We start from the raw sequence: 17767 nt of genomic DNA, 5'->3' as shown, positions 1-17767 counted from the left end.
AGTAGAAGGATAAATGGATAGACATTTAGACAGATTGGAAGTTAGACAGATGGATAGACAGGCATGCACACAAACAGACAGATGGATAGACAATGTATGTGGACAGACAGACAGACATGCACACAAACAAAAAAAGGGGCAGTGTATGGATAGATATATGGATGGATGCACACAGGTAAATGATAAAGTATACAGACATAATAGAGCGGTTAAGTTAAGGATAGGTGGATGGATGGATTATTAGATGGACAGACAGATAGAAATGTATATAGACAGACTCATACTCATACTTTACTTTATTAATCCCCACTGCCAATATGTATTTGTCTGGCAACAAACAGACCAAGCAGAGAGATGAATGAATGCATGGATGCATATATGGATAGAATCAGACAATGGATAAGTATGGATAAGTATACAGACACATGTAATCCATTCATATAAATGCTCATTCAGACAGACAGGTTAAAGAATGGATAAATGATTAGACAAACGGTTAAATAGATGAATTAGTGTACCCTTAACACACAAACAGACATATCTAAAGACAGACAGACAGAAAGATAGTCAGATAAGAATTTAGGCAGATAGATGGACAGACAAAGAACCGGTGTGCATAAATATAGAAAGGTCAATTGATGGTTAGGCAAACAGTAGATAAAATGGTAAACAGACCAGATAGACAGACAGGTCAAAGCATGGATTGATGCATATGCAGATTGACAGGGACCTAAAAGCAGATGCATAGAAAGGCAGATGGTTAGGTGGAACAATGGATGGCTGAATGGATGGATAGATAGACGGACAGACAGACAGAGAGAAAAGAAGGTAGATTAATACATGGGCAGATAGGTAGGTGGATGGACAGACAGAAAGGTAAATAAATGGAAGTGAGACAGACTGGGAGCTGGACTGACAGAAAGACACATGAAAGGACAGATAGATAAACAGGTAGTGGATGTATGGATGGCTAAAGAGGTGTGTATGTAAATAGGCAGCCAGACATCAGTATATGTGCAAAATGTAAAATTGCTCTCCATTACTACTGTTTCAGTGCTACTGTACTGGCCTGCACTTCCCTGGGTGGCCTGTAGAGGTGGTTTTCAGTGTTGTGGTTGGGTGCAGAGGATGGAGGCTGCTGCATGATTGTGTGGCTGTGTTCCAGCGCTGCAGAGAGAACGGTACTGGTCTGCAGCAGCAGCTTCTGTGCGTACAGTTCATACATACAATACCTACATTCAGTAATACTACTGTCCCGCTCACGGGATTCCCTCCGGCCTGGAAACTCAGGGTCATGAGGCGTCATCTTTTAAATAATAGTCCTCCGTGCAGTGTGTTCTATAAAACCTGAAGATCCTGCTTCCCTCTTTCCTCTCTCTTTGCCACTTGCTCGCCCGCCCTCTGTGTAATTAAGCAGATGGAAAGTGCTTGTGCTGAGCAGAGCATACGCAATGCAGCGTGAGGGCTGCAGCAAGCAGTATTTCACTGCTCACTGCGTGTGTGTGTGTGTGTGTGTGTCTGAGTGTGTGTTGGAGTAGGGTTTGCTGTTATATTGAGTGTTAATAGTAGTTTTAGATTGATCAGAATCAATATGCATGTGCTTTGATGAAGAGTTCCAGACTTTGAGATAGTCAAACAATTAGATAGAAAGATGAATGTATCAACATCAATAAATATATGCATAGGCAGACAAGGGAATGAACAGACAGACATACAGATAAAAAAAAGGAAGGATTGGAAAGACAGTCTGATGGACAGAAAGAATGGATGGACAGATGGTTAGATGGAAGGACAGAGAGAGAAATGGACAGATTACATATACAATTATATGGACAGAAGACAGATTATAGAATATATTTGAAAGGACAGATGGACAGACAGTGGTGTGTGTGTGTGTTCCTCCTGAAGCTGCAGTAAACAGCGTAGTTGTGAGCGTTTGTTTAAAGTTGTAGAAGTGGAAAAGTGGATTGGGGTAAAAATCAATATCTCCCATAAATCTCAGTCCCCGCCTCCACATTCTGCACCGCCACCCCCTGCAGGCCTCAGCTCATAAACAGGACATTTATGTCCCACACTGGGCACCGTACATGTCCTTTAGCAGGAGTAAGTGGAGCTGAGGGATGTAAAAATTCATCACAGAGCTCCAGTTTGAGGGCACAGATACACACTGCATCAACCTAACTTCCTTAGCATGTTTATAAACATAACATATGAAGTCTGTATCTAGATGTATTGTTTTTATTGCCTGTATCCCACCATGATGTAAATGTAGTTTCTAGCTTGATCTAGTTTGTTCCTCTTTGCTGACCACATGTGTAGGACATGTATGACACCATTTCTTCTGACAGGGAGAGAGAGAGAGAGAGAGAGAGAGAGAGAGAGAGAGCGGTGCAGATGTGTGGGATGGGCCTATATAGAGGATGTTGTGGGTACGCTCTGTGTTTTAGCTGATTATGTTGGCTGTTATTATAAGTGTACTTTACTTTGAAAATGTCTACTGTGGTATATACCAGTAATTCCTGATACACACACTACAGGATAGACAGGCTTTAATAATGAAAAGATCAGCTGGAAGGACTTTGTCATTGTCTAAAAATGTGAAGAAAAAAAATACTATATTAATATTGTGACGGCGCCCCTGGGGATAGAGGTCTGGCCTGGCAGTCAGAAAGCCAGAAAGCACAAAAATACACAAACACCATCCACCAACACTTTCTTAACTTTCAGTCTTTTTAGTTCCGTGTTGCCTCTGTCTTCTTCTAACCAGCTGGCTGCTCAATCAGTCCTATTCAGGACAGCTGGGACAGGCAGGGGTTGCGCATTCTGGCATGGACGTGATGGCAAATCCATCATCTGTTTGGTTTGAGTATGGAGGCCTTGTGGTGAGCTCTTTAGTTCTAGATTTGGGAAGCCATCGTATGCGACAGTCAGTCAGCCCTAGTAGTAATCTACAATGGTATTGGCAGAAGGTTTTGTGGACAGATGCCACAAACATTCCAACTATCAATTTTTTTGTATGTTATTTTTTTCTAGTTGTATATACACTCATAGTATAAGGTTAAATTTGATAGTTTATTTTTTTGCACACCTTGCACAGTATTACTGCTTTTGACCTTCAGTTGTCCTTGCTGAAGAAAACAGGATTAAGCTCATTATAACCAAACCTCATATGGAAGGCAAAGTAAATGAGGTTTACTGCTTCTGCAGTGCAGATGTCATTTTATATATGTCCTACAGGAAGCCATGGTACTGGGAGAGAGAGAGAGAGAGAGAGAGAGAGAGACATGAAAATAGGAGTCTTCTCTGCCTCTATCTTTCTTATTCTTTTTTTTTCTGTATTTCTTGTGGCCTCCACACTCGACCCACATGGCTTTGTAGTCTGACCTGACCAGAAAACAGCAGCACTGCAGCATTCAGTATTAATAGCGGGTTTGTCCCACTTTACTGCAGTAAAAGCCTCTTTTTTTGGGCAAGGCTTTATACTAGCACTCTAGAACAATTATAGGGAGTTTATAACCTTCTAGCCCAATACTTAGAGGCTTTAAACCCTTCTGGTCCAATGTGAGGAGCTATATACCATTATAGTGTAATGCTGAATGGCTTTATACTCATCTAGGCCAATGTTGAGTGTCTTCATACTTTCTAGTTCAATTCTTAATACCCCTCTAGCCCAGTGTCTGAGGGTCTAAATACTATAGCCCAATACTGCAGGGCTTTACACCCTACTAGTTCAGTTCTGAGAGGCTTTATACACTTCTAGCCTAATAATGGGGAGTTTTATACCCTTGTATCCCAATGCTGGTGGGTTTATTCCCCTCTGGCCTAATGATGAGAGCTTTATAACCTTCTAGCCCAATAATGGTGAGTGTATACACTTATAGGCCAGTACTGGAGGGTTTATTCCACTCTAGCTCAGTGCTGGGGGCTTTAAACCCTTCTAGCCCAAAGATGGGAAGGGGGGTGGATTCTTTATACCCATGTACACCAATGCTGGGGGCTATATATTGTGTATATACCTACTGTATGCAGTAGTGAAATACACTAGTACTGGAAATGAGTCTATGTGCAGTACAAGAGGAAAAGGGTCTATGTACACACCTATACACACTTTTATAATACATTAGTACTGAAAAGAGTCCTCGATTTAATGGTATTGGAAAGGGGTCCATATATGCAGTATTACTTAATATATAGAGTAGATGACTTTAGAATGGTCAAGCCAGTGTCAAATTAAACACTCTCTCTACCAGTTAAGATCACAGTCACAGTACTAAGAGGCTTTAAGGAAAATGGGATTTCTGACAGTGTTTCAGCTCCATCTGCTGGACTATAAAAGCACAGCTTTACATTTCTTCCCACTTAACCCTTTTCTACCAGCTCCACCAACAGTCCCTTCACTAGATGTCCAAATATATGTAGACACCTGCTTTTCCAGTGTTTTTTTCTCTAAAAGCAAGAATAGTAACAATAACCTTCTCTACTCTACACTTGATGGTGGAACATTGCTATAGGAGGATTTGATTGTATTCAGACACAATAAGCACATCAGTGAATCAGGTATTGATGCCGCATGATTACAATAGTTCTGCCAGTATTTCTGAAGGCAGAGAATGCAAGTAGAATGCTGCACAGCACAACGCTGGGTGTTAATACTCCCGTAGTCTGTAGATTGGCATTCGGGCACTCTGACCTTAGGCTTTTACAGTCACAGCTGCTCCATTAATCAAATTCATACTAGTTATTTATACTAGGTTGTGACTGCAACTAATGAGAGCGGGGTGTCTGGATACTTCTGGATGTGTAGTGTCAGTGCTGGGGTAAAGGTTATTCTTCTGTAGGCATCAGGCACAGTGACCCACAAACTGTGTTGTCACATCTGATGTAAACTCAGCTATTAGAGAACACATGGATTCCACCCTTAACTGCATTACTGTTTATATTACTGTATATAGTTTTAAGATCTGTGGTCAGTTGTTACTCAGGTTCAGTGTTTTATACAGTTGTTTTGATTAGTTTTAAATTAATTTGATATTTGATTGGATCTTATGTATATTTGTCTAATCTGATACTTGATTTGATTTTATAATAGTTATTTGGTAGTTTAATTATAAAAAATGTACAGTAAAAAGGTCGAACACACCTTCTCATTCAATGTTTGTATTTCTTTTTTTTTCACATTGTAAATGAATACTGAAGTCATCCAGTAACTTAAAAGTCAGTGTTAAACAAACCAAAATGCTATGTGAAGCATTTAGGTTCTTTCCTGGGAAAGTCCTGAAGAGAGTCATTTTTATCATAATGTTTTTTGATGTTTTTGGTCTTTGAGACTGCACTTGAGGATACTTTAAAAGTTCTTAAAATGTTTCATATTGACTGACCTTCATTTCTATTTTATTTTCTTTATGTAGTTGAGTAGTTCTTCCCAAATATGAATTAGAACATTATTTAAATAGAGCTATTCACTGTATACCTGTAACTCTACCTCTTCACAACTTTACAACTGATGCTCTCAAACACATTAAGAGACAAGACATTCAAACAATTAACTTTTGATAAGTTCAGCACAGCTGTTAACTGAAAGCCATTCCAGGTGATTCTACCTCATAAAACTGACTGAGAAAATCCAGCCAAGATGTGTAAAGCTGTCATCTAACCAAGAGGTGCTACTTTAGAGAATTTAAAATATAAAACATATTCTGATTTGTTTAACACTTTTTTCTTTTCAAAATAATTGAATATGTTTTTTTTCATAGTTTTAGAAGTAATGATTTTAGTATGCAGAGCATTTTAAAATTATGAAGAGACTCTTATTTTTATATTGCATTGCTTATTATCATTTTCATTCATTGTCATTAATTGATTAATTGATTGACTGATTGATCAACTGATTTTATTACAAGTCTCCCAGCTGGACCTGAGTAACATAGGCTCAGAAGGCTCGGTTGGCTGCGGTCTCTACATGTCTTAGCTCCTCCCCCTCTCTCTATGTTCTGATGCTGAGTGTCTCTTTCTCTCTCTTTTTCGTTGTAACCGTTTGTTCGCTGCTTCCCGTAGCACAGGTGCAGCCGTGAACAGCAGTGAGAGCCTCCCCCCGTCCTCCTCCGTCAACGACATCTCCTCCATGTCCACCGACCAGACCCTGGCCTCCGACACAGACAGCAGCCTGGAGACCTCCGCCGGACCCCTGGGCTGCTGCAGGTGACTAGCCGCCTGCCTGCGCAACCCCATGTTCTTCAGACGCTGACGGGACATCCCGAGTGAGCGCACCGCTACACCACTCCGCCAGAAAAATTCTGCGAGAAAAAATGTTAAATGCTGAATATTGTAATGTGTAAAAAAAAGAATACAATAAATAATCATAATGAGATGCATCACAAATTCTAAAATAAAATTTCATGTTACATAATATGAATAATTATAATAATTATGGATAACCAAAAAAAAGCCTGCATTGTCATTCAAAAAAGAGAAGTAAAATTATAAGATAAAATAAAAAACAGCTCCAGGTACACTCTGATGTGTATATTTATGAAACCCTCACTAGTTGCTTTGCTTTGTACTCCCTTTCTATGGCTTCTGAAAATGAAAAAAATAAAAGACCTCTGTGAAGTGTAATGATAATATTAACAATAGTAATAATAATGATTACAATGATAATGTTAACTGGATGTTCCCCAGTTCCTTGCAAGCTTCTCTTTCAGTGCTCTTTTAGTGCATGTGGCAAGGTGGGCCTCTTTGTTTATGACTACTCAATTATACTGATATACTGTACATTGCACCCCCCCTGCCCCCCTCCCTCATAACCCCCCCACCACCCACCCCTGTCCTGTCCTGATTGATATGTGATGGTTTTGCTTGTGCTGGACCCCTCAAAAAACAGGGGTTTCCACCAACAAATGATTGTGTTTGTATGCTGGACTCCTCATAGGGGGCCTAATGTAAAACAGCGCCCCCTATGTATAATATATATTTATTGTATATATGTAATTCTGTACAGCTGTGAGGCATTCTCGAGTGGGACTGAAGGCCAGTATTGGGAGTTTTCTTGCGCACCTTGCCACATCACCGCTTTGACCTTAGTTGCCCTTGCCTGTAGTCTTGCATGAGCAGAAAAAAATACGCAAGTGACTGAGCTAATAATTATAACCTAATCCAGTATAGAAGACCTTCTGTTTGTATACACTGTAATAAACAAGTTTACTGGACGCTGCGAGACGAATGTCAGGGGTTTCTGCTGGTCATATATATATATATATATATATATATATATATATATATATATGTGTATGTATGAAGTCGTATATGTTTCTATAGGAAGCCATTGTTGGGGGGGAGGGTAAGCACTGTCAATCCACAAACTGCACTACTTCATCCATTCCTCATTGGTTTAACCTTCCATTGACCTGGCATTGTGTTTATGTACTGATTTATTTCACATTTTAAAGAATTATTCCAGTGATTTTTAACCTAAACCATGTTTATTTTGTTTTATTGGATCTATAGTGTTCCATCAGTTACCAATTTACCAATTTAGCTGAGTTATGGGACTCCCCCTATCACGACACTGGAAGGGTAAACACAGGACAAGTGCATGCCTCCTCTAATAAAACTGAAGTCAGACTCCGCCTCTTTTTCATCACTACCCCACTGCCAATGTTCTTAGATGAATGAATCCGACCCCCAGCACATATTAAATGTGTATTTACTAACTACCTTAAAAAATAAATGGAAATGAAATCACATATGGACAACTATAATTATGGAAATTAAGCCAGTTTCTTTACATGCTCTCTCGTTCAAGATCCAGAAAGAAAAAACAAAACTGCTTCCTTTTAAAAAAACAAACACTTTCACTATATTTAAACACGTAGTGACATCTAGTGTCAGTTTTAAGTCTCTGTATTCACCATTGAGTTTAATGCATTTTCTGTTCTTTGCTAAGTCCAGTTATCCCAGTGTGAGTCTGAGGTATCTGCATGCAGATGCAGCATGAAGTGTATATAGAGCAGGTTAAAATCACTGGAATGTTTCTTGGAGTTTTAGGACACTCTATAAGCTGGTCACTGAGAGCCGGCTGAGGGCACTGTGAGCATGTGAGTGCAGAGATCGGAAAACAGCCATTGTCTTGCCTTAGCGGCTGCCTTGCATGCCATGCCCTCTGACCCCTCCTCTGATCTGTCATCTATGTCACCTCTGACCTTGTCGTCATGCTGGTCTGTATGTTTAGGAAAAGTGTGTGGAAGAGTGCAATTTTTAAAAAGTGTGTGTTGGTGTGGTGACTGCGGTGGTTCTCATACCTGGTTTGTGCCATGATAATCACTGATGAGGTAAAATTGTTCTACATAGACGGGTTATTGTACAGTCCAAATTTTGAGCTGCACTATACTGGAAAACATGACATTCTTTACCTTATTTCATAACTTTTCAATAAAAGAAAATACATTATTATTTACGAGACATAAATGATCCAACATGTCATGCAATTTATAATGCATGCTGTGTGTAAAAGAATAAAGTTAAATTAATTATATTTAGGCTGCAAATTGTATGTAATATTTTTAAACAGAAATGGCACATACTGTAATATGATTATTGTACATGCACACAATTAAAATGGTGAAACAATATATTGTGCTATGTGTTGGGCACGAAATGCTTTGGGCCCAATGAACATTTTTTTGTCCTATTAACATCTGGCGTTCACCACTTAGTATCTTTTGCTCACCACATAGTATCTAGTGACCGCCACTTAGTATCTGGTGCTCACCACATTGTATCTGGTCCTAGCCACTTAGTATGTGGCGAGCACCACTTAGTCAGGGTGGGCTCTACTAGAGGGACCACCGTAGTCACCTAACTGGGTCACAATTATTAATACCTCATTTTTCATCCTTATATTTCATTTTTCTTTTTGTCTAAAGGGAATCCAAACTTACTACCTACCTACCTAAAAAAGCTGAAGTCAGAGTGAGGTGAAGACGAGGTGACGCTCTGAGCGGGAATTTATTTATTTATTATGCCTATTTATTTTTTGAGATGGAACCTGTATCGGGTAGTGCCTTTGATATAATGCAGTTTCCTCTTCTTCTTTCATCTTCTTTCAAAACAATGACAATAGCAGTATGATAACACTGAAGGTGGGTCGTGTTGAGCCGAGTTGGGGTGAGGTTGCCCAGGCGGCGGCTGGGTCGTTTCCTTCATCACTACAGCTATTCTCTAGTTCTGTAAACTTTAAAACGTTGGCGGTGCCTGGTGTGTCGGGTCTCTTCCCTCCCCAACCCCTTTGTCTTAGTAGCTACATAGTCACAGAACCCAAACCTCACAAACCACCCCAACCCCTTAAACCCTCCAAACCTCCAAAACCTCCTAACCCCTAAACCCTCCATACTCTCAACCCCCCCCCCCCCAAACTTTCCAAACCACCAAACCTTCCATACTCTTAAAAACCTTCAAACTCCCTAACCCTCCAACCCCCAAACCCTCCAAACTCTCAAAACCTCCAAACTCCGAAACCCCCAAAACCCTCCAAACTTTCCAAACCACCAAATGATCCAAACTCCCAAACCCTCCATAGTCCCAAAACCCTCCAAACTTTCCAAACCACCAAACCCTTCAAACTCCCAAACCCTCCAACCCCCAAACCCTCCAAACTCCCAAACCCTCTAAACTCCCAAACCCCCAAAACCCTCCAAACTTTCCAAACCACCAAACCCTTCAAACTCCCAAACCCTTCAACCCCCAAACCCTCCAAACTCCCAAACCCTCCAACCCCCAAACCCTCCAAACTCCCAAAACCCTCCAAACTTTCCAAACTCCCAAACCCTCCAAATTCCTGAACCCCCAAAACCCTCCAAACTTTCCAAACCACCAAACCCTTCAAACTCCCAAACCCTCCAAACTCCCAAACCCTCCGACCCCCAAAACCCTCCAAACTCCCAAACCATCAAACCCTCCAAACTTTCCAAACCCTCCAAACATCCCAAAGCCCCAAACCCTCCCAAACCTCCAATCCTCCAAAGCCTCCCAAACCATCCACTCCCCCTCCTAAAAAATTACCCCAAAAAATATACCCTCACACTTAATGTAATTGTTGCATTTCTTAATGATGTAATGTAAATGAAACCTCAACCTTTAACCACACGACTGGTGTTTTTCAGTTCTAGACTAATGATAAGCCTCATTCCGTAAATGTTATGAAGTACACAGTTAAAAACAGAAAACTGGATCATATAATATTTAAGTTGTATGGTTTTGTTTTGTATCTGTACTTGTCTAATTTGATCTGTGTACTAAATCATTTTAATAAAGGAATGAAACTCACATTTCTTTTTTTCGTTGCTTGTTTGTACCAATTGTTAAGCTGTGCCTAATCTGTACTAATGCTTATATAATATTTGACGCATTACACTTTAAATCTGCATTTTGTCATGAAGCTACACAAGCCCTTATACTAAACATTGAGGCATACCTACTGTAGTGATGAACTCATTTGTTGTTTTATGGTAGGTGTTTTATTTGCTTGTTTGTTTACTGGTGAAATACCCAATTGTTTTTACAAAAAAGCTTTTCCAAGACCAGCTTTTCCTGACTGGTTTGGATGGTATGACCTGGTGTTTCATGGTGCAGGTGGTTAAAAAGCTGGTCACCCAGGCTAAAACCATTATGTTTGCTGGTTAACATAATTTGAGTTTGATCGTGCTTGATCCTGAAGGTGGACCAGCATGGACTTGTTGATGGCTTGCAAGATCATGAGTGTCAACTAACTTGGTCATGCTTAATCAGGCTTGTAGACTAAGTGAACCATCAGGCTCAAACTAAAATATAACCAATGATGGTAAATAACTAAACTGGTCAAACAGCTTTTTCAGGTTGAGTGTTACCAGCTTGTTTTCAGCAGGGATTTTAATGCCTAATGAAAGCTAATGATGCTGCGAATGTAAACATCACACTGCAAGGTCAGGACTTATAATATTCAAGATTCAAGATTTTTATTGTCACGTCACAGAGAACAGGTGTACATGTGAGTGAAAAACTTGGGTGCAGATTCCCACCAATGTGCAAGAATAAAATTTCACAAGAAGAGTAATAAAATAAAATATAATACAGTTTTTCCCAAATGTTTAAACGCATTTCTAAAAACTTGGCTCAGTTTCTCAAAACTCTAAACACAAACTGCAAATTATTAACTCCTTTCTTGAAACTCTACAAATCTCCAGCAAAACTGATTCCTTCCACCAAAACAACACACACAGCTATTTTATCTCTTACAGAGCCTCAAATAAACACTGACAAGATCAATTCAGAGCACTGTTATCAGAAGTGTTTGGTTATGTTTTTGACTTCATGAGGCCATGGAAATATGTTGGCTTTCTGTTTTTTTTTATTTATTTGGTGTGGTGTAGGACACCCCCCCCCCCCCCATTTACAGTACTATACAAATGTAAGCTATATGTACTGTATGTAAAATGTTGCAAAACTGTAATTTTCACCTATTTTCACAATGAGAAACATGATAAGGAAAATTCACATACGAAGAGGACACAAAAATGTATTTATTGCAAAATGCAAAGAAACAGATCACTGTTCATCAGACCCCTGATCTCGGTCAGGCCAGAAGATCTCATCTACATCAGCTGCAATATTCTCCCTCTCCAAACAACGGGGGACCATTGACCAGAGCTGCCCAGTGGAAACTTACATTATCCCAGATCACAACATAGTAGGGCTGTATCAGTCACGTGATGCCTCTTTTATATTCTGAAAAATGATTGAAACGTTCTTCTAATTAAGTTTATATAGCTGCAACTTGTGTGAGACTACTTGCTAATTAGAGTTTTGTATTTGAAGGTCAGTGATTCTCAGGTGAACAAGGTGTTCAAAATGATGAAGTTTGTGTTTAGTGATTTGTAAAGCTGTGATTTAGAATGATATCTGAGTGAGAACATGTGGAATTGTGTTTAGAGTTTAGCAGTTTGGAGTCGCAGATATCTAGAGTGTGTGTGTGGAAGAGAGGAAATAGTCCAGTAGGTGACAGAATAACTGTGTGTGAGTGCAGGTAAGGAATGAGTTGAGTGGGAAGTACAAGGTGCAGAATGCTGTATAATATGTGAAAGTCTGATAGATGCAGTGTAAAGTAAAGTGCAGGGTGTAGAGTTTGTATGGGTGTCAGTGGGGTGGGTTGGGCAGAACACTGTTCTACTGGCTGTTCCACAGCCTGGTCGCCTGGGGAAGAAGCTGTCTCGGAACCGGTTGGTTCTGGTTTTCAATCTTCTGAGCCTTCTTCCACTCGGCAGCTGTGAGAACGGAGTGGCTTGGATGGGAGGGGTCCTTCATGATCCTTTTGGATTTCCTCAGGCAGCGGTTGGTGTATAAATCCAAAAGGTTTGGGAGCTGAACCCCAGTGATTTACTGTGCTGTACACACTACCCTCTGCAGGGATTTCCGCTCCAGAGCAGCACAGTTCCCGTACCAGGTGGTGATGCTGCCCGTCAGAATGCTTTCCACAGTGCAGGTGTAGAAGTCCTGAGGATGCTGGGGTTCAGACTAAACCTCCTCAGCCGTCTGAGGAAGTACAGGCATTGTTGGGTTATTTCACCACCCGTGTGGTGTGTTCTGTCCATGTCAGATCCTTGCTGATGTGAACACCCAGAAACCTGAAGCTGCTGACCCTCTCCACTGCAGTCCCGTTGATGGAGATTGAGGAGTGTGCTCTCTCCTGCTTCCTGAAGTCCACAATCAGCTCCTTAGTCTTGCTGACGTTTAGAGAGAGGTTATTCTCCTGGCACCAGTTTTCCAGGATGTTAACCTCCTCACTGTAGGCCGATTTGTCGTTATTGGAGATCAGGCCAACAATTGTTGTGTCGTCAGCAAATTTGATGATGACATTGGAGCTCGTGAGGGCAGTCGTGAGGGCAGTCGTGAGGGTCAGTGAGGAGGATGTTATGTTGTATGCAGTACTGTAAGGTGGTTGTACATAATGTTAAACAGGGTGGACACACAACCCCCCCCCCCCCAACACACACACACACACATATACATCGGGTATCGGTTCTGTTTCGATTTATCAATATTAAAGCTTAGGATCTCTGCCCGAACCCGAAAAATGGTCTGTGACATAGGCATCTGTTTTTTAATGCTATTTTTATTTTATATATAGCTCTGGCGTGGTAATCACAATATAACCAAGTAACCAAGTATTACAGTTTTTCTCTATTGCTTAAACACATTTCACGATACTGCCCCTCATTTTTCACAAACTCTAAACACAAAACACTTTTCTAAAGCTACGTACACACAACCTCACAGTCTCTTTTCAAAACCAACCCATCACACCAAAACAGTTGCTCATATGCGCAAAACCAACCCATCACACCAAAACAGTTGCTCATATGCGCAAAACCAACCCATCACACCAAAACAGTTCCTCATATGCGCAAAACCAACCCATCACACCAAAACAGTTCCTCATATGCGCAAAACCAACCCATCACACCAAAACAGTTGCTCATATGCTCAAAAGCGAACGTTGACACCACAATACCGCTCAAGGCCTGCAAAAATGTACACACTACTGAGCATCATTAACCACATTACCAAAAATATTCAAAACACAATTTTCAGGGTGTGAGACTGTTCTTTTTACAGTTTCACAACTGCCAGGATGCATTTGAGCAACCCTTATTTATTCTCAAATATGTATTTTTAATGCAGTAATATCACAACTCAGTGCAGAAATGAGTACTGTAAACTCCCTGGAGGATCCATTACACACAATAGATACAGTACAGTAACAATTGAAAACACAATGTTCAGGGTGTGATTTCTTTTATTACAGTATGTTGTACATGTAAATTGACACAGTATGTTGTATGTTGACACTGAAATCATTGGGTGGCATCACGTCGTCGGGCTGGGTCGGGCCACAGGACCTCATCAACATCACAGGCAATATTCTTCTATGATGTTACGGCCTCTCCTCCTCCTTTTTGTGAGGTGGAAGCCAGACTCATCCACAAATATAAATTCATGGGGTCTGGCCATGGACTCCAACTCGAAGATCCGCTGTGGAAACAAATAGCGTTTTCAGGTGTTCAGAAAGACAGTCAATACTGCACATTACAGTATGATTGTATAGTATTGCATGTAAAGTACTGTAGGTCACTGGAGGTGTTTTATTCTGTCAGAGTTGCGCTCAAAGGGTACCCTATAGGCCTGCTTCATGCGTACTCTCTGGCGCTTGAGGACTCTGTCTATGGTTCTCAGGCTGACATTGTCAATGTTCTGAAAGTTCAAATTGTCACCACTGATCCTCTCCTGTATCACATTGTTCTCCCGAACCATATCCACAATGAGGACCTCTTGGGCTGGTGTGAATCTGGAAGGCACCTGCAAATGGCAATCTTTCAACTCTAGAGAAACAAACATACAGTCATTTGGTCAGAAATGGTCCTTGCAGTACACACTTTTACTGTAACCATGATTGCACTTGTCTGTATGTAGGTGCACTCCACTGTAGTACTGTATACTGTAAACATCTAGTGTAGTGACTAAAAACCTAGTACATACAGTACCTGTTGTGTTCTCTGAAGGCCCGAATAATGGTGGCCACTGAGAATCTGCTGAGGTTAGGTTGGACTCGTTGTCCCGCTTCAGCCGTGGAAAATGACGTGGTCAATGACTGTTGCTCTCATTTCATCTGTGATTAAAATGCGTAGTCTTGCTCGCCCTCCTTCTCCTCTCCCTCCTCGGCCCGCTCCTCTCCCTCCTCGGCCCGCTCCTCTCCCTCCTCGGCCCGCTCCTCTCCCTCCTCGGCCCGCTCCTCTCCCTCCTCGGCCCGCTCCTCTCCCTCCTCGGCCCGCTCCTCTCCCTCCTCGGCCCGCTCCTCTCCCTCCTGGACCTGCTCCTCTCCCTCCTCGGCCCGCTCCTCTCCCTCCTGGACCTGCTCCTCTCCCTCCTCTGACATGAACTCCTCTTCTTCTGCCTTGATCATCCATTTTTGTTTGGAACCTTCAGGAAACTGACTTATATAGGTGTGGTCACATCATTTGCAACAGGTGTTTTCAATTATGAGTCGTGTTTACTGAATGACACCAGGTATGTTCATTGTGTTTAAGTTTTGCTGACTGTGGGTGGCATTTTGCATCACATGAGCTTCACAATATATATTGGAGCAGAGATAAATGCAAAATGTGTTTTAGCAAGGCAAAATGTGTTTAGAGTTTTGAAAAAAAGGGGATGGGTTTTGTGAACAGTGTCTACAGGTGAATTGTGTTTGTGGTTGTGGCAAATGGGGGGTAGTTTTACTAAATGTGTTTAGGTAACTGGTCATTTGGTTTAGAGTACTGGGTTTTGTGTTTTGGCAATAGAGAAAAACTGTATCATTAAGGAAAACAAACAAAATAACGAAAACTGAAAGTAAAAAAACATTTTTCTGTTAACTGAAACTAATAAAAATGATAATTAAAAGAAAAAAGGTAACTAACTGGAACTGAGAGTTTATAAAACTAACTAAAACTAAATGAAATTACTGATAGAATACCCTTTGTTTTTGTGTTTGTTAATTTATTTATAAGCGCTGTTTCCACTCCAGCAGTTTTTTAGCCTTTTTTCTGTTCGCGAAGTGGAGCCAAATTCTGAGGGGAGTCGGATTCGGCACAAGAGCAGCAGCGTGGCGGCACCTTGCGGTCCGTGGCCTCCCCCTGGCCTGAGCGCTCGTTTGCTCTGCTAGTGCGCGCACCGAAATACTAAAAATACTAAATACTAAACATTTTTTACTCAGATATCCAACAGCTTTGACTTTTAAGTTCATATGTGATTCAGATTCAGCCAGATCTAATGATGTAGTATTGCTCTGTTTACCTGCTTTTCACCCAAAGCTCACACTTTTTAATTACAAAGTAGCCCATTATTGTAAAGTGTAACAAAAATGATACATGTTTTTCACAGAGTGCTTTGCCATGTTCAACTTCGGTCTTTTATCACCAGAGCACCCACGTTTGCTGTTTCCTTTATATGGCTTGTGCCAAACTGCAAAATTACTTTCAAACTGTCTTTCTGTCAACATTTTTTTTTCTTGCCAGGTTTGTAGACTGCAAAACTAATAGTTATCCTGTGGATTGTCCTACCTGAGCTGTGGATTTCTGCAGCTTCTCCAGAGTGACCATGGGCCTCTTGGCTGCTTCTCTGACCAGTGCTGCCTTTGCTTGATCTGTCAATTTTGGTAGATGCGCCCATGCCTTGGTAGGGTTGCAAGTGTTGAATACTTTTTCTATTTTTGGATGATGGATTGGACAGTGCCCCTTGGGATGCTTAAAGCCTGAGGTGGTTTTACAACCTAACCCTGCTTTAAACTTTTCCACAACTTTATGTGTGGTGAGATTCTTGGACTTCGTGATGATGTTTATTCTATAATGTTCTAATAAACCACAGAACAGGTGAATTTATACTGACACTAAAATTACATTATTTTTGTTTCATTCACAGTTGTCTGATACCTTGTGTTGGTTTATGATTTAAGCTTGTGGATGTAAGGTGACAAAATGTGAAAAAGTCTAAGGGGTATGAACGCAAGCACTATGCAATTATTATTATTAATTACAATTAATTACAATTAATATTACTAAAATCAAACATTAGTGTATGGTGGATCATATAAACATCTACAAATCTATCTTTGTTTCATTCAACTGCACCCTCTCAGACTCCAGTTAATATCAGCGTTACGAATCTGCTAGGTCAGCAGACACACAGACACTGAGCTCTAACACTCCAGCAGGGGAAAGCAGACACTTCATCAGTGCTGGACCGGCTCTCCCGCTTTTGGCTCAGACTCTGCCCGGCAGGTCCTGGAGCTGCTGACCTCAGCACTTGTGTTACATGCTCCAACATTTCAGCTATAATTTGATTTGCTCTGAATTCACTTCTGCTTTTCACATCAGGATCCAATCTTAAACGAACACGTCTTCCAGAATCAAAACTCCATCTGTGAAAACACCTGAGATAATACTGCGCTGTAGAGGAGAACCTGGAGAACCTCTACACTGTAAACACTGATCATTTTGTTGTTTGGGTTTAATCTCCTCTAAAATCATCTTGGTATAAAGCAATTAAATTATGCAGACCAGATGCTCCTCATCAGCAGGACACAAAAACATTCAAAAAGCAGCTTATTAACAGCAGCATTCGCTCCCAGTCTCACACACACAGACACAAACAGAGTGTAAAAACTCAAGAGGTAGTTCATAAAAATCTATTCTTCATCAGTTGTAAGTTAGTCACACAAGTTACATGGTCACATATCTCCAAATTTTGGCCAAATGTCATGGTTTATGCAATTAGTACTAAAGAACACTGCAATGATGTGGGATATGTGTGTGTGGTGTCCTGCACTAAACATGGATGTGATTTCTGTTTTTCCATCGCTTGTTCTTTCACACAGACAACTCTAGCCGGACACCGTAGGTCACCATCATTAGCACCCCCTGTGCTGTGGGTGGTAATATTTGCCTTCCACGGTACACTGTGGATCGAGGAACGTTAAATGTCTTTATATCAGGCCTAACTCCAACTCCCATAATTCATGTGGTCTTTTTATGAGCACAACGGGCAGTCTTCAGCCTCTGATAACACCTGCAAGATAACACCTCCCCTTTACTTATACAGGTGTTGGTGTTGCCAAAGCCAACTGAGGTTACCCTTTTTGGTATGTAAGAACTTTTGGTCTGTCAGTGTAATGAAAGTCAGAATAAACAGAAAAAAACTATGTAAA

At 40.9% G+C, this 17767-nt stretch overlaps 2 protein-coding genes across 8 annotated transcripts in view; one reads left to right on the top strand and one right to left on the bottom strand.

The window, feature by feature from the left end:
* The window catches only part of mapk10 (mitogen-activated protein kinase 10), a 186094-nt gene extending 175774 nt beyond the window's left edge, over nucleotides 1–10320 (top strand). For 4 of the 7 annotated variants that reach the window (XM_049466100.1, XM_049466095.1, XM_049466094.1 and 1 more), the window contains exon 13: nucleotides 6060–10320. In XM_049466100.1, coding sequence (XP_049322057.1) covers nucleotides 6060–6202 — 143 coding nt within the window. In that variant the 3' untranslated portion in view covers nucleotides 6203–10320. Of the gene's footprint in view, nucleotides 1–6054 lie in introns of all 7 variants that reach the window. The other 3 variants (XM_049466097.1, XM_049466098.1, XM_049466099.1) reach the window with 3 other exon arrangements.
* LOC125782358 (cyclic nucleotide-gated cation channel beta-1-like) overlaps nucleotides 1–15904 on the bottom strand; it is a 141632-nt gene extending 125728 nt beyond the window's left edge. Inside the window, exon 1 of the mRNA XM_049466112.1 lies at nucleotides 14419–15904. Within this exon, the coding sequence (XP_049322069.1) occupies nucleotides 14702–14989 (288 nt within the window). The 5' untranslated portion in view covers nucleotides 14990–15904 and the 3' untranslated portion in view covers nucleotides 14419–14701. The remainder of the gene's footprint in view (nucleotides 1–14418) is intronic.
* Nucleotides 15905–17767: the final 1863 nt, after the last annotated feature.

Source organism: Astyanax mexicanus, chromosome 17 (assembly GCF_023375975.1).
Source record: "Astyanax mexicanus isolate ESR-SI-001 chromosome 17, AstMex3_surface, whole genome shotgun sequence".
NCBI lineage: Eukaryota > Metazoa > Chordata > Actinopteri > Characiformes > Acestrorhamphidae > Astyanax > Astyanax mexicanus.
Note: the sequence above shows the minus strand (reverse complement) of the source record. Positions and strands in the feature narration are given on the sequence as shown.